At 40.7% G+C, this 26,820-nt stretch overlaps 1 protein-coding gene across 1 annotated transcript in view; it reads right to left on the bottom strand.

The window, feature by feature from the left end:
• LOC137456979 (kinesin-like protein KIF6) overlaps nucleotides 1-26,820 on the bottom strand; it is a 133,973-nt gene that overhangs the window by 51,102 nt on the left and 56,051 nt on the right. Inside the window, exons 9-12 of the mRNA XM_068168674.1 lie at nucleotides 24,008-24,094; nucleotides 20,117-20,220; nucleotides 2,163-2,268; nucleotides 1,182-1,323 (exon numbers count right to left, since the gene is read on the bottom strand). Of these exons, the coding sequence (XP_068024775.1) occupies nucleotides 1,182-1,323; nucleotides 2,163-2,268; nucleotides 20,117-20,220; nucleotides 24,008-24,094 (439 nt within the window). The remainder of the gene's footprint in view (nucleotides 1-1,181; nucleotides 1,324-2,162; nucleotides 2,269-20,116; nucleotides 20,221-24,007; nucleotides 24,095-26,820) is intronic.

Genomic DNA, 26,820 nt, shown 5'->3' with positions numbered 1-26,820 from the left:
AAATTTCTTCCAATACACTATGAGGGAGGTTGTAGCCAGGTGAGGGTTGATCTCTTCTCACAGAAAGAGAACACCTCTTGAACATCTCCAGGGATTGTAACTCCACCATCTCCCAGAGCAGCACATTCTAAGGGCAAATCACTCTCTGTGAAGAACTTTCTCTTCACCTTGAGCCTAAACCTCCCCTGGTGCAGCTTGAGCCTGTGTCCTATTGCTCTGTTGGTGGCTGCCTGGGAGAGGAGACCAACCCCCACCTGGCTACAACCTCCCTTCAGGGAGTTGTAGGCAGCAATAAGGTCTCCCCTGAGCCTCCTCTTCTCCAGGCTAAACAATCCCAGCTCCCTCAGCCTCTCCTCATAGGGCTTGTGCTCCAGGTCTCTCCCCAGGCTCGTTGCCCTTCTCTGGACATGTTCAAGTGTCTCAATGTCCTTCTTAAACTGAGGGGCCCAGAACTGGATTGGTTGATCACAAAGAATGCAACCGACTTTATTTTTCACTAATGGTGAAAAAATCTGCATTACCTGTACACTGAAAACAAAATCAAAATCATTTGTTCCATTCTTTGTACACAGTTCCGTCCACCTGCTAAAAATAACTCCCCCACCTTGTGCAACCGTGAAGCAAGCTATTCATGTGTTTCTTGTGAGGCAGCAAAATGGACAAGGCATGATTGAGCACTTCAGTATTTTAATATGAAAAAATCTTCAGCTTAATTTAAATTTTAAAGTTGTGTGTAAAAAGCCTTATATTTACTCTAAAGGCAATAGTTCCCAAAGTAGCACTTAATTTGGCAAAAAATTACACTTCCAGGAAATTCTGTTCTCTGTAAGGTAATAAATTGGTCTTTATATGGCATCAGAGTTTCTCATCATATAGAAATGTTTAATTTGCTTGAGGAAAGTGGTTTAGGTGTGGCCCGATCTGTGGTATTTGGATCTTGGCTGGTCCTTTCTAAAGCTAAGTGGTGCTTGGATTCAGGATTTCGGTTTGTGTCACAACTGAAGTAGAAGCAAGTGCAAAGCAGGAGTCCTGCCACATAAAAATCTGGATATGATTAACTGCTTTAACACAGTGGGGTCAGTAGAATTTCTTTTAATACACCTAATGTTAATTTCTCATAAACCAAAACCATTGTAGCTAGATCAGCTGAAATATTTTTTTTTTTTCCTTTCAAAGGATACTGATTTCATTGTCTCTTTGCTGCAGAATTTCTTTCAGTTTTTTCAGTTCTTCTGCTGCTGCTTCTTTATTAATATCTTTTTCTTCAGGATGATGTTGTGAGAGCAGTTTTTCTTCAGACATCTTTGAATGTTTCATTAGTTGCTATTAGGAGAAACAAAATCACACACTTAACTTTATCTCCAGCTATGTATTCATTCTACTCTGAAACTGTACAGCTACAGTAGAAAAGGTAAGACTTTTCTAGATCCTTAACAGAACAAAATCACGGCACAGGTTCTCAAACATGGCACAAGCTGTATTTTCTGATCTGCAGTACCAAGCCTGCAGTCTGTTCTTTCTACATACAAATTTTGGTGTTCTCTAGTAGCCCAGAGCTTTCTGTATTGACAATGTAACTAAACCCTCATTATATAAAGACAATAAATTAAGATTAGCAATGTATACATTATTTTTTTGGACAACTATATCCCCAAATACAGGAAAGTGTATATATTGTTTTCCCTTTTAATACAGAAGGAACAAATGAAATTAAGTGTATGCAGTTTGCTCAATGACTTTAGAAGGGTTTACAATACCATCAGGTCAGGGTAACAGATTTGGGGATACAGCAATTTTTACCCTTTGTTTTTATATCTTCCAACAAAGCTGTCCAAAATGAAGCCTCCACAGGGCTGAAACTATAGATAGTTATATCTGTCCATATACAAGTAACTTATCTGTGTTGATTCTAACAATTTCCAGCACTCTCTTACAATTACTGCACACTGAGATCCTGCATGCTAGAGGCTGGAGTTTCTACAAAATGCTGCTAAATTTTTCAAAATAAATTTGAATTTCCATCAGTTCTGCAAGCACTTCACAATCACCCTTTTCTAATGCCTCTCAACTGTATTGCACTTCTCCTGAGACATTTCAGTTGTGAACGTCTTGAAGTGATTTTGAGTGCCAGTTGCACTTTTGCCTAGGTTTAAATGAAATACCTTCACACGAAGGAAGCAATATTTGATCTTGCGAGTGTCAGCACCAACATCCAGAGTGCTATCAGGATCATTATCTTGAAGAAATGTTTCAATTAACTCATCCAATCTGAAAAATTTTAAAGAAAAAAAAAAACCTAAACAAACAAACACAAACATGCAGACACTTCTCTGAAGTAATGTGTCAAATACAATATATGATTTACCGAGCTGACTGATATTAGTAGGCTATTTTCCTTCAAGGACCATGCAATTGCTTTGTACTTCTGTTCCTTGTTGTTGTATAGTTGTCTTAATTACCTTGAGCCTGCTTTCAGGACAAGATGTAAGCAGGCAAAGACCTTTATTACATTATACAGCAAGGTTATATAGTCTATCAGAAGGCACATGTGTCATATCTTAATTGGTAATTTTCTCCTGGCATGCATGTAATTAAGGCAACAATAGGTCAAAATAACAAAACAGTATTTTAACACATCCAAGCAAATTCTGCCTAGTTTCTCTCCTTCAGTTACAAGGTGTTTATATTTCCCTCAGAGTCACAGACAAAACATAGCTTTCTCTAATAAGAGCAAAGGCAAATCCCCCCTATAGCCTTCCCAAGCTATCCAAAACCAACATCTTCCCACAGTTCCTGATACTAAAACTTGGATTTGACACTAGAGATTCTATAACTCTGTATCACAACACACTTGCATATGCACATGAATAGTTGTAGAGTAAGGGCATCTAAGAAATAATGTGGTTTTTTTTTTTTCTCATTGTGGTGTTTTGGCTTGGACAGAGTCAATTTTCTTCATAGTAGCTGGTATGGGACTATGTTTGGATTTGCACTGGAAACAGTGTTGATAACACTGGGATGTCTTCCTTACTCACAGAGCTCACACAGACAAGGCCTGTCCTGCCCGTCACAACAGGCAGGGGGTGCACATGAAGTTGTGAGGGGACACAACCAGAACAGTTGGCTCAAGATGACCAAAGGCATATTGCATAACATGACTTCATGCTCAGCACATAAAGCTGGGACCACTGGGTGGGGGGAGAAATTTGAAGTGCTGGCAGTTGTCTCCCCAAGTAATTGCTAGCCCTGCTTTTCTCAAGCTGGCTAAACACTTTCCTGCCAATTGGAAGTGGTGAATAATAATTCATTTTTGCTTTGCTTGCATGTGCAGCTTTGCTATTAAATTTTCTTTATCTCAGTCATGAAGTTTTCTCATTTTTATCCTTCCAATTCTCTCCCTCAGATCACCTGAGGGGAGGGAGCAAGCAGCTGTGTGAGGCTTAGTTGCCAGCTGGGATTAAATCACAAGACTTATTTTATAACTTTCTGTTCTTCTACCATCTCATAAATGGTAGAAGACCTCAAGCCTTTTCTTTCAGAAGATTAGATTTGTAGAGGCTGTGGGCATAGGATTTTTTAATATGCAATATTTTTTTATGCAAATGAAAAATGTACTTCCTTTTCTATTACAAGAGGCAGCATCATAGAATAGAATAGAATAGAATAGAATAGAATAGAATAGAATAGAATAGAATAGAATAGAATAGAATAGAATAGAATAGAATAGACCAGGTTGGAAGAGACCTTCAAGATCATCGAGTCCAACCTATCATCCAACACCACCTAATCAACTAAACCATGCAACCACGCACCCTATCAATTCTCCTGCTAAACACCTCCAATGATGGTGACTCCACCACCTTCCCAGGCAGCACATTCCAATGGGCAATCACTCTCTCTGTGTAGAACTTCTTCCTAACCTCCAGCCTAAACCTTCCCTGGTGCAGCTTGAGACTTTGTCCTCTTGTTCTGGTGCTGGTTGCCTGGGAGAAGACACCAACCTCTGCCTGTCTACAACCTCCCTTCAGGTAGTTGTAGACAGCAATAAGGTCACCCCTGAGTCTCCTCTTCTCCACGCTAAGCAACCCCAGCTCCCTCAGTCTCTCCTCATAGGGCTTGTGTTCCAAACCCCTCACCAACTTTGTTGCCCTTCTCTGGACACGTTCCATCAAGTCAACATCCAGAACTGGACACAGGACTCAAGGTTTGGCCTAACCAGTGCAGTGTACAGGGGCAGAATGTCCTCCCTGCTCCTGCTGGCCACACTGTTCCTGATGAAGGCCAGGATGCCACTGGCCCTCTTGGCCACCTAGGCACACTGCAGGCTCATGTTCAGCCTACCATTGTCCAGTACCCCCAGGTCCCTCTCTGTTTGGCCACTCTCCAGCCACTCTGACCCCAGCCTTGAGGAGCAACTTTCATCTTGGTAGCTCAGTTTTCATAAGAAAATCTGGCACACAGAAGCATCCTCTTGCTTTTTCAAAACCAAATTAAGATATTTAGACTGCAAACCTGTAAAGGCATTATATGCTATGCCTCTAGGCTGGATGTCAAAGCTAAGTGAACAGAGTCAGATTTCCCCTTTAATGTTCTCAGTATCTTTCCAAGGCATTCATTCCAGGGTGCATGGCAGACTATCCTCAAGAAAAACCAAAACTAGTCCTTAGCACACTTACTGTAGCACATCAATGGAAAATAGCAAGTGCAAGTTCACGCTCCACCAACGGGCTTTAGATTAAAGGCTTCTTAGTTCCTGCCAAATGCTACCACAGAATCACAGAATCACCAAGGTTGGAAGAGACCTCAAAGATCATCAAGTCCAACCTGTTACCACAGACCTCATGACTAAACCATGGCACCAAGTACCACATCCAGACCCCTCTTGAACACCTCCAGGGATGATGACTCCACCACCTCCCTGGGCAGCCCATTCCAAGGGTTAACAACTCTCTCTGTGAAGAACTTGCTCCTCACCTCGAGCCTAAACCTCCCCTGGTGCAGCTTGAGACTGTGTCCTCTTGTTCTGGTGCTAGTTGCCTAGGAGAGAGAGACCTTCAGGTAGTTGTAGACAGCAATAAGGTCTCCCCTGAGCTAGTAGGCAAATGGTGGGCAACAAAGACAGCAAGAAGCCCTGTAAAGCATAATTGTATGATTTAAAATATTTACTTTATTGTCTTCAGAAGACGAACATAGGTTCTGAACCTGAGCAAGCCAAAGTATGCAAGGTATCTGCATCAAGAGCCCAAATGCCAGAGAAGGGCAGGAGTTGAATACCATCTCAGTGACACATAGTAGATATTTAATCTTGTCAATTACAGGGTTGGGAATCTTGTTGCTATTTGATATCTGTGCAAACAAGCAAACAACCTGCGCTTTCAAACTAGATAGAGAGTTGTTAGCCATTGGAATGGGCTGCCCTGGCAGGTGGTGGAGTCACTATCCCTGGAGGTGTTCAAGAGGGGACTGGAATTGGCACTTGGTGCCATGGTTTAGTCATGAGATCTGTGGTGACGGGTTGGACTTGATGATCTTTGAGGTCTTTTCCAATCTTATTGATTCTGTGATTCTGTGTGATTCTGTGAAATGGGATAAACATATGCCTTATGTTCTGTTCAGCCCCTTTGGGCTGTCCATCTCCTGGACTCTTTTGAATTCTCTGGAAAAACTTACTTACAATCAAGATATTAGTCTTAAATCTGTGACAATCACGAAAAATTCCATTTTATACTGAAGAGCCTTTATAAGAAATACTAGTCCCTTGCCTTCTCACTGCTCAGCTTAGAAAGTTGGAAGTGATGGGAAAAAGGAATAATGGAAAATATTCAACTGAAAGTGGAATCCTAACTAGGGGATAGCTATAAACACAGAATCAAAAATTACCAAATTGCTTACAAGTCACACTTAGATGCTTCAATGAAAAAATGCAGCATGTACCTTTATTTCAGAATATGATGCTCTTTTAGTGTAAGACAGTTGATTTATCTAAATTTGAGGGGGGGGTGGGGGGGGGGGTGGGGTTGTAATAATGGTGAATCACATCCAAAAATCTGAAAAAGGCTACAGTAATCTGAAATAGACTGGAACATGTCCAGAGAAGAGCAACAAAGCTGGGGAGGGGTCTGGAGCACAGCCCTATGAGGAGAGGCTGAGGGAGCTGGGGTTGCTTAGCCTGGAGAAGAGGAGGCTCAGGGGAGACCTTATTGCTCTCTACAACTACCTGAATGGAGGCTGTAGCCAGGTGGGTGTTGGTCTCTTCTCCCAGGCAACCAGCACCAGAACAAGAGGACACAGTCTCAAGCTGTGCCAGCAGAGGTTTAAGCTGGAGTTTAGGAAGGAGTTCTTACCAGAGAGAGTGATTGGCCATTGGAATGTGCTGCCCAGGGAGGTGGTGGAGTCACCATCACTGGAGGTGTTTAGGAAGAGACTGGATGGGGCGCTTGGTGCCCTGGTTTAGTTGATTAGATAGTGTTGGGTGATAGGTTGGACTCAATGTCAAAGGTCTTTTCCACCCTGGTTAATTCTATTCTATTCTATTCTATTCTATTCTATTCTATTCTATTCTATTCTATTCTATTCTATTCTATTCTATTCTATTCTGTTCTGTTCTGTTCTGTTCTGTTCTGTTCTGTTCTACCTATCCACAAGATACTTTCAGTGCAAGTACCTAAAATAAATAAATAAATAAATCCTTACAAAGTATATTTTAGAAATACTGCAATCTCTCTGTATTGAAACAAGTACTAAACCAGTAGTCATTTATTTGTTATGGTGAGTAACATTAGCTAGGCAGCTGCTGCATTCTTCATTAGTTTTACCTTACTAAAGCTCTCAGTAATGTTTCCACACAGAATTTGTGCTAATCAAATCTGGACCATGGATAATCATAGCTGAGTTCACGTGTCAGGAAAAAAATATTTAAAATCAGTGTTGGATGAAAAACAAAATCTCCTTTAACTTCTAGAGATCCAAAATGGCTCTCTCTTTTTTCCCCTTTTCTATTGGTATGTTGTTAGGCAAAGGAAGTTACAGACCATTAAATATTTATTAATGTTATTACAGTAGATGAAACGTAAAAAGAGGATTTTTCATAAGTCTCCCTTCTTCCATTTAGGGCTGTAAGTTTCTATCCTAAGAACAGCAGGCCTAACTTACACTAATAAAAGCAAGGGTGTGCTGAAGCCCATTGCCAGAATCCTGCTGTATAAGGAAGAACAGTTTTTCCATGAGAAATTCCCTGAAGGAGGAAAAATATGAAAGTATCAAAGACCCATTTTCTGTGAAAAACAGCAGCAAACAAAGAATGGAGTTTTCTCTGTGGTCATTAAAAAACCACCCCAAAACCCCAAAAAACCCAAGACCAAAATACACCACCAACCCCAAAAAACACAACCAAAAAATGAGTAAAAAAATTGCACACACATAAAATCATTTTCTAAGTCAATGCCAAGGGAACAGAATCACGTAATTGGTGAGATTAACATACAAGTAATTTTGACAGCGATCTTATACATATTAACACAGCACAAAAAGAAAGGCATCACCGTGTTGATCCAAGCACTGTGCTTCAATCATGAGAGCAGACCCTGAAAACACAAGTTCGGTCAAGCATAGCTCTGTTCTTATGCTGATGCAGGGAAGGAGAAATTAAAGTAAAACAGTCTTAAATAGTTGGGATGAAAATGTGTTAAACTGACAGTACTCTCTGCCAGTGCCTGGGAATCAGTCCCAAATTCTTGGTCTAGCATTTCCCTCTTTATAGCTGTTTGGTGTTTGGTTTTTTTCAAATATAAACACATGCTGTACTGCAGCTCACAGACAACTTTTGCATTCTCAACTCTTATTTCTCTTCTGATTTTTTCTACCCTTCCGGAATTCTTTTTTAAAAAGAAGTCTGCTTACTGTTTAGACCACACGTGAATCACAAAAGCATTCTATCCACATCACTGCAGATTCCATGCGATTTTTCTTATAGCCCATCTCCAGAATAACTAGAGGAGCTTTGTACTACTTCTGCATTACCCATTCAAATAACATACTTCCATTTTTATTTGATTTTTTTAAATCCACTTCTGAATCAGTCACGTGTTTACATGAACCAGGATGCAAATTACACAGCTGAAATGCATCAGAACTGCACTCCTAGCCAATTGAGAGTATGTTTTTGAAGTTTAGAGCTTTCCATAGCATGCAGGAAGCATGGCCTCAAAACACAGATTTGGAAGGACTTGTTTTGACCTTGCTTTCTGTGCCATGACTCATTTCTGGGAGAACTTGACATTTAGCCCCTGATCACCAACACTGTGCAATGTGTTATCAAAATTAAATTTGCTTAAAGAACAGCTCATTTTAAATGTCAGCTGTGAAATCTGACAAGCAAAATGGAAATTCAAGTTTATGAAAAACAGGCTGCCAAGAAGCTACTGAAGCACTTGAAGTTTCAGATGAAGAAGTTTGCTTACCTAGAATAGAATAGAATAGACCAGATTGGAAGAGACCTTCAAGATCATTGCGTCCAACCTATTATTCAACACACCTAATCAAATAAACCATGCAACCAAGCACCCTATCAAGTCTTCTCTTGAACACCTTCAATGATGGTGTCTCCACCACCTCCCCAGGCAGCACATTCCAATGGCCAATCACTCACTCTGGGTAGAACTTCTTCCTAACCTCCAGCCTAAACCTTCCCTGGTGCAGATTGAGACTTTGTCCTCTTGTTCTGGTGCTGGCTGCCTGGGAGAAGAGACCAACCTCTGCCTGTCTACAACCTCCCTTCAGGTAGTTGTAGAGAGCAATGAGGTCTCCTCTGAGCCTCCTCTTCTCCAGGCTAAGCAGCCCCAGCTCCCTCATCCTCTCCTCATAGGGCTTGTGCTCCAGACCCCTCCCCAACTTTATTGCCCTTCTATGGACATGTTCCAGCAACTCAACATCTTTCCTAAACTGAGGGGCCCAAAACTGGACACAGGACTCGAGGTGTGGCCTAACCAGTGCAGTGTACAGGGGCAGATTGACCTCCCTGCTCCTGCTGGCCACACTGTTCTTGATGCAGGTCAGGATGCCATTGGCCCTCTTGGCTGCCTGGGCACACTGCAGCCTCATGTTTTGCAATAGATTTTATAGTAGTAACATACTCCATAATGAATGCTTTCATTACATACTACATTTGGAAAATCATCTTTAAGTTCAATAATAACATCTGTTATTCAAAATATTATCTCACTCCACATCTCCATATATTTAATGAATCTACCTAAAAATGCATAATAATGAGGCAGAACTGCTATTATATTAAATATGAGCTCATTACATAAGTTAGCTTCAACTGTGCATCAGTATGAGAAGGCCATGGAAGATCTACACAGCTCATTTTATCAATAATACTGTGGAGAACAGAAGAAAAAAAGGGAAAGTATTTCCAGGCACTGTTGTTCATGGCATGACAAAAAACGCATAAACCACACAGAACACATCTGAGCTAGTCCTCAGCTGTGCTAGCCATCTCTGATGGACATTGAGACTCTTGAACGTGTCCAGAGAAGGGCAACAAGGCTGGCGAGAGGCCTGGAGAACAAGCCCTATGAGGAGACGCTAAGGGAGCTGAGGTTGCTTAGCCTGGAGAAGAGGAGGCTCAGAGGAGATCTATTGCTGTCTACCACTACCCTGAAGGGAGGTTGTAGCCAGGTGGGGATTAGTCTCCTATCCCAGGCAACCAGCACCAGAACAGGAGGACACAGTCTCAAGCTGTGCCAGAGGAGGTTTACGCTTGAGGTGAGGAGGAAGTTCTTGACACAGAGAGTTGTTCGCCATTGGAATGTGCTGCCCAGGGAGATGGTGGGGTCACTGTCCCTGGAGGTGTTCAAGAGGGGACTGGATGTGGCACTTGGTGCCATGGTTTAGTAGTCATGAGGTGTTGGGTGACAGGTTGGACTTGATGATCTTTGTGGTCTTTTCCAACCTTATTGATTCTACGTTTCTATGATTCTATGTGTAGTGTACATGATAGCAATTGCCTAACACAACTGACATACACAGTGGGTAATGTTGTATTGTGTACCCAGAAATATCTCCTTAGTGCCTATTTTAACAACAGTGGGTTAATGCCTGGATGAAATAAAGGTAATTAAATAGTGGAACTGGTTACCTAAGCCTTTGTGCAATTCCCTCAGTATTTGTAAAAATAGTTTTATTACCATAGTCCTGGAATAGGGCTACATTGATTTGGAGAAATCCTAGAGTGGGGAAGTAAAAGCGGTAAGTCCTTAACTGTCATCTGTTTCTGCAGTCTGGAAGATTTTCTTTTTTTCCACTTTAAACCTCTGTACAGTGCTTTAACAAGTGAGAAGATACATTTATTACAGGACAATAAAGACAAAGATCTCGTTTCTACTATTGACTACAATGAAATGAAAAGTCTAAACATAATACACTTCATACTGAATTGTTTATGAGTGTACACAGGGGGAAGTTGAGCAACAATAAAGTGCTGTACTACAAATTTGCTGAGGTTCAGCTTCATACTGTTGGCCTGTAAATAATGGGATTGAGTCATACTAGCAAGTGTGTTTTAAGAAACAAAAGTATGGGTGAAACTAAATTAATTCAGATTATTAATACTTTTTTTGGTAAAGCTTCTGAAACTAAAGGCTAGATTCCACAGGCACCACTCTCAAGGGCACAGGCAGAGAGCAGGAAACTGACATGACACCAGGTAATCACTGCAAAATAGCTGTGCAAAACACCCAAACAATATTCTTCATAAGGTAAAGTGAAACAGGTCTGCATCAACTTGGATAAAGTATACAAATCTTTATTTTATTGCAGCCTTCCTCCCAAACAAACAAAAAACCAACAACCAAATCAACCAAACAAAAACACTCAACCCCCTCCCCAGCTTTAAGAGTAATTTTATAGTCATTTAAATTTCATGCTTTCATAGTAGATTATTCAAGGAAAATTATTGTGCAGAAGCAGCCTGTTTCATGTAGTCTCTTGTTGCTAATATATTTGTAGAGGCACTTCTTGTTACCTTTAATAGCTGAAGCCAGATTAATTTCCAGATGGGCTTTGGACCTTCTAATTTTCTCCCTGCACAGCCTCACATCAATTTTGTAATCTGCCTGAGTGGTCTTTAATCCTAATTGCAAAGAAATGCCTCCATTAAGCCAGGCTGGCCTTCCACCCTGTGGACCTGCCTTTCGGCACATGGGGACAATCTGCTTCTGGACCTCTAAGACTTCTTTAAGTATATAGCCTTTCTGGACTGCCTCTCCAGGGACTCCATCAACCAGTCTCCTAAACAGGCTGAAGTCTGTCCTCCTGAAGTTCAAAGTAGCCGTTCTGCTGAACCCCCTTTTTACTTTTCCAACTGAGAAATACATTTTGTGATCACTGTGCCCAAGATAGCTTCCAAGTATTACACCACCCACAAGTCCTTCTCTGTTCACAAACAGCAGGTGCAGCAGGTAACCCCTTCCCTAGTTGGTGCTCTCTCACTATCTGTGTCAGGAAGTTATCTTATACACACTCTAGGAACCTCTGAGACTGTTCCCTGTGTTTTATTTCCAGCAGACATCAGGGAAGATGAAGTCCCTCATAAGGACAACAGCTAGCAATCATGAGACCTCCTAGATGTCTCCAGAATATTTAATCTGTCTTTTCACCCTGGTTGGGCTGAGTACAACAGACTCCAGCCAAAGTATCTGCCACAATACTCACTCCAAGTAGAAATCAACAGATTTTTGAATGCCATGTGCATTTTGCTAATACTAGAGTCAACATAGAGCATTTACACACTGCCTTATGACACAGCCAACAGGCAGGAATCTGAAAAGGCTACCTAAATTCAAGCTGGTTTGACATAATTGAGGTTTGGGTTTTTTTTTTTTTTTTTTTCAGTTTTTTCAAGTTCAGTTCTTTGAAGATAAAAATCCAGGAAATAAGGGTTCTAATTTTTTAAAGAAATCAAACAGCATCCTATATGGATGAATGATTACCATTAAACACTCGCACTACACAGTGCAAAAGCAACTGAATCCTATTACAGATATAATACCCCTTTTTTTTTTATTATTAGACTACTAGCCTTTAAGGTATATCATAGAATAGAATAGAATAGAATAGAATAGAATAGAATAGAATAGAATAGAATAGAATAGAATAGAATAGAATAGAAGAGACCAGGTTGGAAGAGACCTTTGAGATCATCAAGTCCTACTTATCACCCAACACTAGCTAATCAACTAAACCATGGCACCAAGGACCCCATCCAGTTTCTTCTTAAACACCGCCAGTGATGGTGACTCCACCACTTCCTTGGGCAGCCCATTCCAATGGCCAATCACTCTTTCTGTGAAGAACTTCTTCCTAACATCCAGCCTAAACCTCCCCTGGTGCAGCTTGAGACTGTGTCCTCTTGTTCTGGTGCTGGTTGCCTGGGAGATGAGACCAACCCCCACGTGGCTACAACCACCCTTCAGGCAGTTGTAGACAGCAATAAGGTCTCCCCTGAGCCTCCTCCAGGCTAAGCAACCCCAGCTCCCTCAGCCTTTTATGTGAGGACAGTTTTCTGCATTCAATGGCTTCAACGTGGCAAACACATGTAAAGATTACACAACTGAAAATCATTCCAATGATGAAATGCACACAGATATAATGCTTTTATCAGTAAGTCAAGGGGAGATTTGGCATAGGCTATAAAAAGACCAAGACTGGCCATAAATAAGGAAAAAAAGCCTGCACTAATGCTGCACGCTAGATTTTCTTTGTGGAGAAGAAACATGTCAAGTAGCTTGCCAAGTAGATAATTTCCTTCTACAGTCCTTTAGAACAGCAAATCAAAAATGCACACATAAAGAAATGCTACTCTGTCAGCTAATATTTGAGGCCATAACAATAGTCATATTCTAATCACTACAGTATATCTAAAAGTAGCACTGAAATACTAAGCTTCAGCTTACCAACATTTGAAAAATATCAATACCCGTAAGGAGAAGACAGCAAGAAAATGAAATAAAAAGAATAAACTCAGGCAAAACAGAAACTATTCAAGGAATTCTAAAGGATTCATATGGATTGTGTAAAGTGTCACAGATTATTAATTAGATGAAAAAGCTCAGAAAAAAGTCAGAAATTAAAGTGGTAAAAGATGCAAGCAGGAATAGAATAGAATAGAATAGAATAGAATAGAATAGAATAGAATAGAATAGAATAGAATAGAATAGAATAGAATAGAATAGAATTAACCAGGTTGGAAAAGACCTTCGAGATCATCGAGACCAACCTATCATCCAACACTATCTAATCAACTAAACCATGGCACCAAGCATCCCATCTAGTCTCTTCCTAAGCATCTCCAGTGATGGTGACTCCACCACCTCCCCGGGCAGCACATTCCAATGGTCAATGACTCTTTCTGTGAAGAACTTCTTCCTAACATCCAGCCTAAACCTCCCCTGGTGCAGCTTGAGACTGTGTCCTCTCGTTCTCGTGCTGGTTGCCTGGGAGATGAGACCAACCCCCACCTGGCTACAACCTCCATACAGGTAGTTGTAGACACCAATAAGGTCTGCCCTGAGCCTCCTCTTCTCCAGGCTAAGCAACCCCAGCTCTCTCAGCCTCACCTCATAGCGCTTGTGCTTGAGGCCTCGCCCCAGCCTCATTGCCCTTCTCTGGACACGTTCAAGCATCTCAATGTCATTCTTAAACTGAGGGGCTTAGAACTGGACAGAGGACTCAAGGTGTGGCCTAAACAATGCTGAGTACAGGGGCAGAATGACATCTCTGCTCCTGGTGGCCACACTGTTCCTGATACAGGCCAGGATGCCATTGGCATTCTTGGCCACCTGGGCACACTGCTGGCTCATGTTTAGCCTACTATCAACCAGCACCCCCTGGTCCCTTTCTGCCTGGCTGCTCTCCAGCCATTCTGACCCCAGCCTGTAGCACTGCAAGGGGTTGTTGTGGCCAATGTGTAGAACCTGGCACTTAGATATGTTTTTCAGCAGTATTTCCCGAAGCAATTCAGTGGATGAAGCATTCAAAGAATTTCATCAAGATTCAAAAAGCTGTTATGGTTGAGCACTTTTGAACATGTTTGGAAATTACCTCCAAGATTTTTTTCAAACATCTAGTAAATGAAATTCATCTATGCTGTTTTTAAATCAAATGCCTGACTAATAGGAATTATAGTACCTTTCATAACCTTTCTTCAAATCCTGTGACATCAGATGAAAGGTAAACTTTCAAACATTAGAAAACAGGACATCATTCAGAATCTCCTCCCTCTGACCCCTTTGGTGAAACAAACTTGCTGATTGTTGAAAAGAACTTACAATTCTCTCTCAATAGTTTCAGGGTAAAAAGTGATCAGTGTAAACACTAAGAATATTTTCCACTTTCACTGGCCTTGCAACAAAACACCAAGATCAAAGAAAAGTATTTACATATACTTTACGCACCCAGCCTTGTTACCTGAATTAGGAATCTCAGCTTCTTGTGCTGTCGCTAAGGATTTTATAATGTTTAAAAGGAAAAAAAATGCCCTCTAGAGAAATAAATTGATTTCATAGGATTCTAAAGCAGGCATCTATGCTAGAAGTTAATGTGAGACATTTTAAGACTATTTTCTAGTTAACATAGCTGCTTTTCTCTTGAATATTGCCTACACAGCTTATGTCAGGCAGTCTGCTAAGTGCTACACCAATCTACCATCTGAAAAGCTGTGTTGACATAAGGCAAGGTAACTTGATTCTATTTCTTCCACTTTGCAACTGAAATTGAACACTGACCAGCAAATAAGAACGTTTGCTCTGCTTTGTAAATGAAACCATTTGTTCAAGAGCTTAAGTATGAGTAACTGCTAAAGTTCTATATTGTACAACACTGCAATATTGTTAATACCATGATAGCATGCAGATGTCACAACGTTGAAACAAAAAAATGTAAGACAGAAAGAAGTAATGAGAAATCCAGGACTTGAGTGAGATGAACAATATATGACTGTTGAAGTAGAAAATAGAAGTGTCTGTAATAACATATGTATCTGAAAGAAATAAGGTAAAGTTATTAATAAATTAAAGTGCTAAGCTAGTACTTCTGGTCATGTTCCTAGAGAATTCCAACTGGCAAAGTCTCTGGAAGCGTGGGTGCTCTGGAACACAGAACCTTGATTTGAAATCCTGACTTTCTGGGCACAAGTTGTAAATTGCTAGTGAGCTCATTTATGACAACAACAACAACAAAAATCCCAAATGATTCAAACATAAAGGGCTCTCCATTTTACTTTTGGCATGCCTCTAACAACAACAACAAAAAAAGGTAATTTGAAGGCCACTGAATTCTATTTTAAAGCATAATACAGAAGCCTGTGTGAGTACAATATCCTTCTGTTTGGGATGTATAACATTATTTTTATATTTCTTAAAAATAGTCCAAAGTGTTCCTTTCCCCAGTACCCCAAACAAGTAACTAATTCTCCATCTCAAAGCAATATTTAGAGATCAGACTTTTACAGCTGAGGAAGCAGACAGCAAGATCCAAAGCAAGCAATTCAGATTTCGGAAGTGTTTCATGAACAACATTCGGAACCACTTACATAGTTTACCTTAATTTTTTTATGCTGTGCTATTTAAATAAACAAAAAGAGAGCAGCAGAATACATGTACCTTAACATTGATGAGGACATAGTAAGAAAATAAAAAATATAATAGAATAATAGAAATGCTTACCATTTAATACAGAATTCTAAGATAAGCATTACAGAGAGCTGTAGCTTTACTCACAGGACTGATAAGATGTGTTGTATAACCATGTAGTATTTACAAGAAAAGTTAAGGGCATTTCTTTTCCATTTTGTTTTACACTTAGTGAATGACAATGGGACATTATGAGGAAAGCCTATTTGACAGATCTTTTTTTTTTCCCCTTCCCTTAAGTGAATAAAAATAATAACCTTAAGACACTACTTTCTCACTCCTGAGAAAAAAAAGAAGGAACTACAGCTTATTCACACACTGACTTAAGTATCTAGCTCAGGAATAGTGTGGCCAGAAGGAGCAGGAAAGTCATTCTGCCCCAGGAGTCAGCACTGGTTAGGCCACACCTTGAGTCCTGTGTCCAGTTCTGGGCCCTTCAGTTTAGAAAAGATGTTGAGTTGCTGGAACGTATCCGGAGAAGGGCAACAAAGCTGCTGAAGGGTTTGGAACACAAGTCCTATGAGGGGAGGCTGAGGGAGCTGGGATTGCTTAGCCTGGAGAAGAGGAGGCTCAGAGGAGACCTTATTGCTCTCTATACCTACCTGAAGGGAGGGTGTAGCCAGGTGGGGCTTGGTCTCTTCTCCCAGGCAACCAGCACCAGAACAAGAGGACACAGTCTCAAGCTGCACCAGGGGAGGTTTAGGCTGGATGTTAGGAAGAAATTCTTCACAGAAAGCATGATTGGCCATTGGAATGTGCTGCCCAGGAAGGTGATGGAGTCATCATCACTAGAGGTGTTTAGTTGATTAGATAGTGTTGGATGATGGTTTGGACTCGATGATCTCGAAGGTCTGTTCCAACCTGGTTAATTCTATTCTGTTCTGTTCTGTTCTGTTCTATTCTATTCTATTCTATTCTATTCTATTCTATTCTATTCTATTCTATTCTAAACAGATGATACCCTAACTAAGCAGAAATGTCTACACACTACTTGAAACCAATAATGATCTTAACTGTAATTTCCTGTCTGGCACATTTAAAAATGCATAAATCAATTTAAACCCCCCAATTATTCTGTCTGGAATGCGCTATAGTACCACTCCTCTAAGAACCATTTTTGTTGGTGATTCCAAAGGAAGTGGAATACTGTATGCTACATTACAACCTACACCACATTTCTTTTCCTCTTCTGTCTTAATAATCTCATCCATTTCCTGATAAGTGATATTTAGATTTCATTACAGATACAAGATGTAGACATTTTCCAGTAAGAGTAAATCATGATAGTTTTCAGTCCTTATCCAAGTCAATACTTCTGTTTGGGCTACCCATTTGTATATTTATCATTGAATGTGAACAAACTCTCATAGTATCATAGAATTAATAAGATTGGAAAAGACCTCAAAGATCATCAAGTCCAATCTGTCACCCAACACCTCATGACTCCTAAGCCATGGCACCAAGTGTCACGTCCAATCCCCTCTTGAACACCTCCAGTGATGGTGACTCCACCACCTCCCTGGGCAGCACATTCCAATGGCCAATCACTCTTTCTGTGAAGAATTTCTTCCTAGCAGCCTAAACCTCCCCTGGTGCAGCTTAAGACTGTGTCCTCTTGTTCTGGTGCTGGTTGCCTGGGAGAAGGGACCAACTCCCTCCTGGCTACAATCTCCCTTCAGGTAGTTGTTAGACAGCAATAAGGTCTCCCCTGAGCCTCCTCTTCTCCAGGCTAAGCAACCCCAGCTCTCTCAGCCTCTCCTCATAGGGCTTGATACTCCAGATAGAGCAGCTCCAAACTCAGACAGCCAGTCCCAACAAACAGAATTGTCATAAATATTTGCTGTGTTATACACTGATAGACTCTAACTGCAGACGGAACACTTTGATGCTGTTCATTTTCATAAATGATCTGGATATTTACAGACAGGAGGCTCAGACAGATGTAAACCAGTATAGTCACAAATATCCACATAGGAAACCAAGCTCAAAATGTGCATGCTCAAAACCACAGAAAGATATTTTCAGTGAAGTAGTTTTCTCATAGTATCATTCCGTTATATTTCCATTTGGGCCTTTAGTCCATTCCTAGTTTTCCTTTGCCTATTGAAAACTTTCATCAACTGTGATCCCATTCACATTTATAAGACTGCCATTTTCATAGCAAAAATCAAGCAGGAAGTTTTATGAATTAAGATTCCCAAGTGTGGCCTAAAAACACACAATTACTTCCAAAATCCCTATTTGCCTACAGAAACTAGAGAGCAATGAAGACCACAGTAGAAAATTCACATGACAGATGTTAGGACAGTACGTCATTAAAAGAAAACAGAGACATTAGTCTTCTGAAAGACTAGTTCTGTCAAGGTAAAAACAAACTAGATAAAATGAGTGCATTTAATTTTGCATGTAAACACAAAGAATGACACTTCAGACTGTTCTTGTTTCTATGGCTTGATTTTGGCACATTCAGTGCTAGACTATAATGCTTTTGGTTCATTAAACTTCCATATTTTTATGCAGAATAATTAATTAATCTTTTAACTACTTACTATTTTACTAGTAACTGTTTATGTTGAAAGTTACTCAGATTAGTGGTGTAAAATATATATGTAATATTATTTAGCTCCACATTCTTAGTACAGATGTGTTTTAGTTCCTGAATCAAAACAAAAGAAGACAATCAAACCCAAGAAATAGTAATGACAACAATGGACATGAGAAACTCAGGGTTCAAGGTAGCAGCTTGTCCTCATGTCTGAAGAATCTCCTGGATTCTTAGCACTGATAGTTTTCTTCTGGACCAGTTTCAGGAGAAATTAAAATAAAAAATAAAATAATTATCAGAGCTCCAATTTAGTTACCATTAATATCACAGAATCACAGAATTATTGAGGCTGGAAAAGACCTCAAAGATCATCAAGTCCAATCTGTCACCCAACACCTCATGACTACTAAACCATGGCACCAAGTGCCACATTCAATCCCTTTTTGAACACCCTCAGGGACGGTGACTCTTCCACCTCCCTGGGCAGCACATTCCAATGGCTAACAACCCTCTCTGTGAAGAACTTTCTCCTCACCTAGAGCCTTAACTTCCCCTGGCACAGCTTGAGACTGTGTCCTCTTGTTCTGATGCTGGTTGCCTGGGAGAAGAGACCAACCTCCTCCTGGCTACAACCTCCATACGGGTAGTTGGAGAGAGCAATAAGGTCTGCCCTGAGCCTCCTCTTCTCCAGGCTAAGCAACCCCAGCTCTCTCAGCCTCTCCTCATAGAGCTTGTGCTCGAGCCTCGCTATCCTTCTCTGGACATGTTCAAAAGTCTCAATGCCCTTCTTAAATTGAGGGGCCCAGAACTGGACACAGGACTCAAGGTGTGGCCTAACCAGTGCTGAGTACAGGGGCACAATGACTTCCCTGCTCCTGCTGGCCACACTATTTCTGATGCAGACCAGGATGCCATTGGTGTTCTTGGCCACCTGGGTACACTGCTGGCTCATATTCAGCCAGTTCTCAATCAGTACCCCCACGTCCATTTCTGTCTGTCTGCTGTCTAGCCACTCCGACCCCAGCCTGCAGCACTGCATGGGGTTGTTGTGACCAAAGTGCAGCACCCAGCACTTGGACTTGTTGAATGCCATCATGTTGGACTCTGCCCACCTGTCCAGGCTGTCAAGGTCCTCTGGAGAGCTCTTCTACCCTCTAACAGACCAACACCTGCCCCCAAAATATACTAACCCAAGAAAATTTCTAGGCATCTGCTACTTTCTTTGTACAGATGAGGCTCAAAGATTAAGTAGGTCCATCCTACAGAATCGATTACTTTTCAAAGCTAGGAATAGAATTCAGCTACTGTGAACATTTAGATCTAAGTATATATTTCTACATTACACATAGAAAGTTCTTCCATGTGGTACTGATCTGTTACAAAAAAGTGTAAGGTGGTAAACCACTGAGCACTTTCAATGCTCAGTAAAAATTATTATATTTGACCTAAGACATCAATTAATCATGCATCAGAAATACAAGATTTCTCTTGGTCTATGTCTAACACTGTAGCAGGATACTTCTCAGCACAAGGACTATCTCTTGAATTCTACACAGATCATGCATCCAGTTTTGATAAAGAGTAGGGTTTTTTGATTCTGCACTATTATACAACATTTCTTTTTGCCTGGCATCTGACAGGCATTCCCATCTTTTGCATTTACTTCACTTCCTCAAAGCTGAGGCTGCAAAATCACAGCCAGCAGCCTCATGGAAGGTTTAATGGAAAAATACCATTCCAGCCTGGCACCTACCTTCACTTTATTATTCACTCAGCCAAGTTTAAAATTTTGAGAAGAATGTAAATATTTACATCCACAAAGAATCTGATTAAAAGCATCACCACAGAAGAAGAAAATGAGAATAATGTAAGCCATTACTGAAGTAGCTCTTCCTGTGAAAGTTCTGATGTTCTTTGCTTGCCAGTCACCAGCGCCAGCTCATCCTTCAGCTCCTGGATCTCTTTTTGCAGCTGGACAATCATCTACAAACAGCAAGGCATAAAACAGTCACCACATACAAATTAGTAACTGCTTATAATTTATAACAGAAAGTTAAGTTTAGGGAAATAATACACTTTGGGTTTTGACTTTTTTAAACATCTTCCTTTAAAAAACATTCCAAATGCCTTAAGTAGATCAAGCATTTTTCCATTTAAGTCTTCCAAACAGGGTAAATTCTGTGTGTTAGAGGACATGGATGTGCAGAATAAATCCAAAAGATGATTTGCAAATGAGAATGTAATGTAGGAATAAAAAGAGCTGACTCAGTTTAACCTGTTAGCAGTGACAACCCCTAAAGCAGAACTGATGTCTTCGTCAGGGAAGAGAACTGAGCTCCAGAAGTAATTTTTCACTTTTCATTTAGAAGCAAAAATTCAAAAAGGATCTTAGTATTTTAATCTTAGCTTTTCCTCTTTTTCATGTAGCATCGCACTCTGACTGGCATTACAGCATCCTATAGGATATACCAGGTGCCAACCACAAATTGTATGAATCGACACAATGACATTAAAATGCGTTCATGAATTAATGATTGGGAAAGTGACTTAGAGAACTCTAGTAGATTCAAAAATTAATAACCATTGTTGGAGTCTGTACTTTTGGAAGAAATACTGGTATTGTACAAATTATTAGCCTCCCAAGGCTAAGTTCTACAAAGTGCAGAAAACATTCAAATCCCCAAGTATAAAAAATTGCTCATTTTAATGATGTATTACCGTATAATGGCTTAAATGTATCAGAAATCCAACAATATTTTTAGATGAATGTGAGTACACTGATTCCATGTGCGAAAGAAGTTTCCAGGTGAAGAATGGTTTCAGGAAAAATGATTCATGATTACATGCACTTTCCAGAAGTAAGATTGTTGAAACTGATGACATGCTCTCAATGGATGTTAAAATTTCTTCAAGTATCTGTATTTCTTTTACTGTTTCATGGTAATGACGACTTGATGACTTTGTAAACTTTAAACAAACAAATAAACAGAAAAGCCCAAATCCCCAAAATTTTACTTTAAAAATAAAAACAGTCTGAGCATACATATGAATATAAAGGGAGGTTGTAGCCAGGAGGGGGTTGGTCTCTTCTACCAGGCAACCAGCACCAGAACAAGAGGACACAGTCTCAAGCTGTGCCAGGAGAAGTTTAGGCTAAAGGTGAGGAGAAAGTTCTTCACAGAGAGAGTTGTTAGCCATTGGAATGTGCTGCCCAGGGAGGTGGTGGAGTCACCATCCCTGGAGGAGTCCAAGAGGGGATTGGACGTGGCACTTGGTGCCATGGTTTAGTAGTCATGAAGTGTTGGGTGACAGGTTGGACTTGATGATCTTTGAGGTCTTTTCCAACCTTATTGATTCTATGATTCTATGATTTCTTTTAACTATAAACTTACTGGCAACCTACTTGCTACAAAGAAATTTGAAAAGCTAATATACAATATTTTATTTAAGAATCTCTGAGGGTGGTGAACAGATGCTGCAAGAGCATATTGAGAATATTGCAGGCTAAATATTTTAACCTGATTTTTAGACTGTCTCGCTCTGGTGCCACACTCTGATGTAGCAGTCTGTGCCAATTATTGAGTCGTCAAAATAAGATTTCATGATGGAGAATAAAATAATAGGAAGCTGAACTGATAGTACTATTCCTGTCCAATATTCAAATCAGAATTAACCTCAAGGATATGGACCTGATGGATAGGGTCCAGAGGAGGGCCATGAAAATGATCGGGGGTTGGAGGATCTCTGCTATGAGGACAGGCTGAAGGAGCTGGGGTGGTTCAGCCTGGAGAAGAGGAGGCTCTGGGGAGACCTGATAGCAGCCTTCCAGTACCTGAAGGGGGCCTACAGGAAGGATGGGGAGAGACTGTTTACAAGGGCCTCTGCAATGACAGGACTGGGGGCAATGGCTTCAAACTAGAGAAGGGCAGATTTGGAATGGACATCAGGAAGAAGTTCTTCATTATGAGGGTGGTGGAATACTGGAACAGCTTGCTCAGGGAGGTTGTTGAGGTCCCTTCCCAGGAGATAGTCAAGGTGAGGCTCAATAAGGCCCTGGGCAACCTGACCTAGTTGGGGATGTCCCTGCTGACTGCAGGGAGGTCAGACTAGACAGCCTTTGGAAGTTGCTTCCTGCCTGGACCATCCTATGATTCTATTGTACAATTCAATATGATAATGTAACTAACATTTTCAGGATATAGATACAAGATTGATTTTCAAATATTAAGGTAACACAAAGTCTACAGAGGCATACTATTTCTATTTTTAAATGAATGCCAAAAGAGATTACATTTAATTCAAGCTCAACAGTTTAGCTTTCACTTTAAGCCAAATCCTTCTGTCATGACTGAGAGAGGTTCACAGCTGAATACAGAGTTGGGAAGTCTGTTATGAAGAATGATGTTTACACAACAGTCTGACTCAACTCACCTCTATCAAGAAGCATTATGATGATTAATATTGCAAATAGGTGGCATTTCATTTTATGAAAAACACTGCAAATCCAGCACTGCAGCTGAATAAGTTTGCACCCTCAGAATATAAATAAGGTAGTTAAGATGGGCAATGAATTCCACAATGAGCACAGAGGCATATGAACTCTAGGTGTCTGTATTCCCTGGCCTCTTCCAGAAGAGGGGATAATTTTTTAACTCTCATGAGTTCACTTCTGCTTTACTTGCTAAATGATCTGGCAGAGCAAAACATACCAAACTGGTGGAGTATAGCTCCATGGGATGTAATAAATGTTCAGGAGCCTGCATGCATTCCACCTCAGTTAAACACTCTACATGATTTGCTACTATAAAGTCTGTTCAGGAAAGAAAAAAAGAACTGACAGAAAAAAAAGTTGTTCAGTGGCTACTGAGTTTATTTTTAGCTACTTTGTGGGGTTTTTCTTGTTTGTTTTTTTCTTTTTGTTGGTTGGGTTTGTTTGGGTTTTTATGTTTAATAATAATAATAACTAGTATTGTTATTGTTGTTTGGTGTTTTGCTGGTTGTGGGTGGTTGTGGTTTTGGGTTATTTTTCTTTTGTTTAGTTGGGGTTTTTGTGGTATTGTTTTTTCTTTTTTTCTTGGTTGGTTGGGGCTTTTGTGTGTGTGGGGTGCTTGGTGCCATGATTTAGTTGATTAGATAGGTTGGACTCCATGATCTCAAAGGTCTTTTCCAGTCTGGTTAATTCTATTCTATTCTATTCTATTCTATTCTATTCTATTCTATTCTATTCTATTCTATTCTATTCTATTCTATTCTATTCTATATCCGATTTACTCATCTCTGTTTTTTCCTAATGGTAATTTTACAGGGTTCTTTCTTCTCAGTTACAATGCTCCTTGGACCAGTCTCAAGGAAGGACTGCACCTGTATGTTCTTAGCTTTCATATACACAAACTGTTTAAGAGGAGCAGTGTGTTTTCATCAAGTGACCAGTAGTAATTTTTGATTTAAAAAGTTTTAGGTACATCCAATTATCTGTGATCATGACTTAAAAACAAAGACCCTAAGAGACAACATGAAGAAAATGGTGAAAGTGACTATTGCTCCTCAGATGCTTAAGAGCCAAGAAAGCCTTTAAAGATTTTATAATGGTCTATTACAATTATACCCAAAAGAATAAAAATATTAGTTATTTTATAGAAGAAAAAAAATGGAACTTGCAAATATAAACCCATTGATGATTCTATATCAAATCCTCAACCATCCCTCAACTGCTCCTGATCATTAAAACTTGAACCAAGCAATCTTCTCTCTGTCCCCAGACAACTCTCACCAATCTGGGGTCGATTTCTTCATTAAGAACAACTTCATTCTTAATAAGTGCAACCCGCTGTGCGAATCTGCAGGTTGATATAGATTCCTGGAAGAAAAAGAGAAAGAGAGGAAAAAAAACCCAGTTAGCTTTGTACCAGGTGAGTAGAGCAGACTGATAATGAAGTCAGCAAACTTCTATGGTTTTTGGTATATTTTGCAGAAAAAGTATATCATTTCATACTCCAAACCAATAATATTCAAGGGAAATTAGGGTAGCATTTTAATGACGGTGATGTAAAACTGTCAAATCATAATATGGATAGAATAGAATAGAATAGAGTAGAGTAGAGTAGAGTAGAGTAGAGTAGAGTAGAGTAGAATAGACTAGACCAGACCAGGTTGGAAGAGACCTTTGAGATCATCATGTCCAATCCATCATCCAACCCTTCTAAATAACTAAGCCATGTCAGCAAGCACCCCGTCAAGTCTCTTCCTAAACACCTCCAGTGACAGTGACTCCACCACCTCCCTGGGCAGCCCATCCCAATGGGCAGTCACTCTGTGTGAAGAACTTCTTCCTAACATCCAGCCTAAGATTTTATTGACCAAGTCAATCCCCTGTTCAACTCTGCTCCAAATGAATCCCCAGTTGGCACTAAAGGATCAGAAGGCCATACTACTCAGAAGGTAACAACTTGAATGATGAGAAAAAATAACAGAACTAAAATATTCTTTCAGTGAAAATGGGACCAGAGAAGTGTATGCAAATGAAGCTGTGAAAAAAGATGAAGGGAAGAAGTATAAATGAGAAACAGGATGGGTGACCTGGAATTAGGAGGCATACAAGAGAACAATGATACCAAATAGAAAACTGTCAGATAAGCTAAGATGGAGTACAGGAGGAAAGGAAGGCAGAAAACAAAAAGATGAATGACTGAGAGGAAATTCAGTCATGACCAGTGCATACTCCTATCTAGGGCACAGAATGAAATCTAGGATCCTTAAGTATTGTTTGAAATAAGCAGATACTTACACACCAGACCCTGACAGAGAACTTATATGAAGTTATATATATTAAAAAAAAAAAAAAAAGCTAGCAATTGTTCTCAGCTTAAATAATAAATAAAACATTACGCAGTACCTTTAGAAGTTCCAGTGATGAATAATAAACTACAGTAAAAATTTTGAAGATACACCAGTCTGTATATAAAATGGAAGAATTTACAATCATAGAATCAATAAGGTTGGAAAAGACCTCAGAGATCATCAAGTCCAACCTGTCACCCAACACCTCATGACTACTAAACCTTCAAGAGAAGAGAGAAGACACCAACTCTCGCCTGGCTACAATCCTTCTTCAGGTAGTCGTAGGCTGTAATGAGGTCTCCCCTGAGCCTCCTCATCTCCAGGCTAAAGAATCCCAGCTCCCTCAACCTCTCCTCGTAGGGCTTGTGCTCAAGGCCTCTCAGGAGCCTTGTTGCCCTTTTCTGGACATGTTCAAGTATCTTCTGAAATTGAGGGGCCCAGAACTGGACACAGGATTCAGGGTATGGTCTAACCAGGGCAGAGTACTGGGGCACAAAGACTTCCCTGCTTCTGCTGGCCACACTATTCCTGATCCAGGCCAGGATACCATTGGCTTTCTTGGTCACCTGGGCACACTGCTGGCTCATGTTTAGGCAGTTGTCAGCCAGCACGCCCAGGTCCCTTTCTGTTTGGCAGCTCTCCAGCCACTCCGACCCCAGACTGTAGCACTGCATGGGGTTGTTGTGGCCAAAGTGCCAAATCCAGCACTTGGATTTGTTGAATGCCATCATGTTGGACTCTGCCCATCTGTCCAATTGGTTGAGGTCCCTCTGCAGAGCCCTTCTGCGCTCTAACTGATCAACATCTGCTCCCAACTTGGTGTCATCTGCAAATTTACTGATGACTGTCTCAATCCCCTCATCCAGATCATCAATGAAAATATTAAAGAGGATGGGGCCCAGCACTGATCCCTGGGGGACACCACTAGTGACTGCCTGCCAGCTGAATGTGGCACTATTCACCACTACTCTCTGGGCTCGGCCTTCCAGCCGGTTCCTAACCCAGCTCAGTGTGTTGCTGTCCAAGCCATGAGCTGACAGTTTAGCCAGCAGTTTGCTGTGAGGGACAGTGTTAAAGGCCACATCCATGGCCCTTCCCATATCCACCAGGTGGGTCATCTGATCATAGAAGGAGATCAGGTTGGAGAGGCAGGACCTGCCCTTCCTAAATCCATGTTGGCTGGACCTGAGCCCTTGGCCATCCTTCAAGTGCACAGTTATTGCCGCCAAGATAATCTGCTCCATATTTTTCCCTGGCACTGAGGTTAGGCTGACTGGCCTGTAGTTTCCAGGTTCCTCCACCCAACCCTTCTTGCGGATGGGGATCACATTGGCCAGTTTCCAGTATCAGAACAAGACGACACAGTCTCAAGCTGCACCAGGGGAGATTTAGGCTGGAGGTTAGGAAGTAATTCTTCACAGAAAGAGTTATTGGCCATTGGAATGTGCTGCCCAGGGAGGTGGTAGAGTCACCATCACTGGAGGTGTTTAGGAAGAGACTGGATGGGGCGCTTGTTGCCATGGTTTAGTTGATTAGATAGTGTTGGGTGATAGGTTGGACTCAATGATCTCAAAGGTCTTTTCCAACCTGGTTAATTCTATGCTATCACACTTGCAAAATTACATGTCTGAACAATCTGTTTTCATTATACAGCCAAGTCAATTTTCTAAAGAAAAAATTCTTCAACAACATCAAGTACAGTTTTAGTATCATGCTTTCCATTGTACTTCAGGAAAGCTTTAGGTT

Source organism: Melanerpes formicivorus, unplaced genomic scaffold (genome assembly GCF_026170545.1).
Source record: "Melanerpes formicivorus ecotype bairdi unplaced genomic scaffold, bMelFor1.0.p_v2 SCAF_151, whole genome shotgun sequence".
NCBI classification, from domain to species: domain Eukaryota; kingdom Metazoa; phylum Chordata; class Aves; order Piciformes; family Picidae; genus Melanerpes; species Melanerpes formicivorus.
This window is presented reverse-complemented; position numbering and strand designations above follow the sequence as displayed.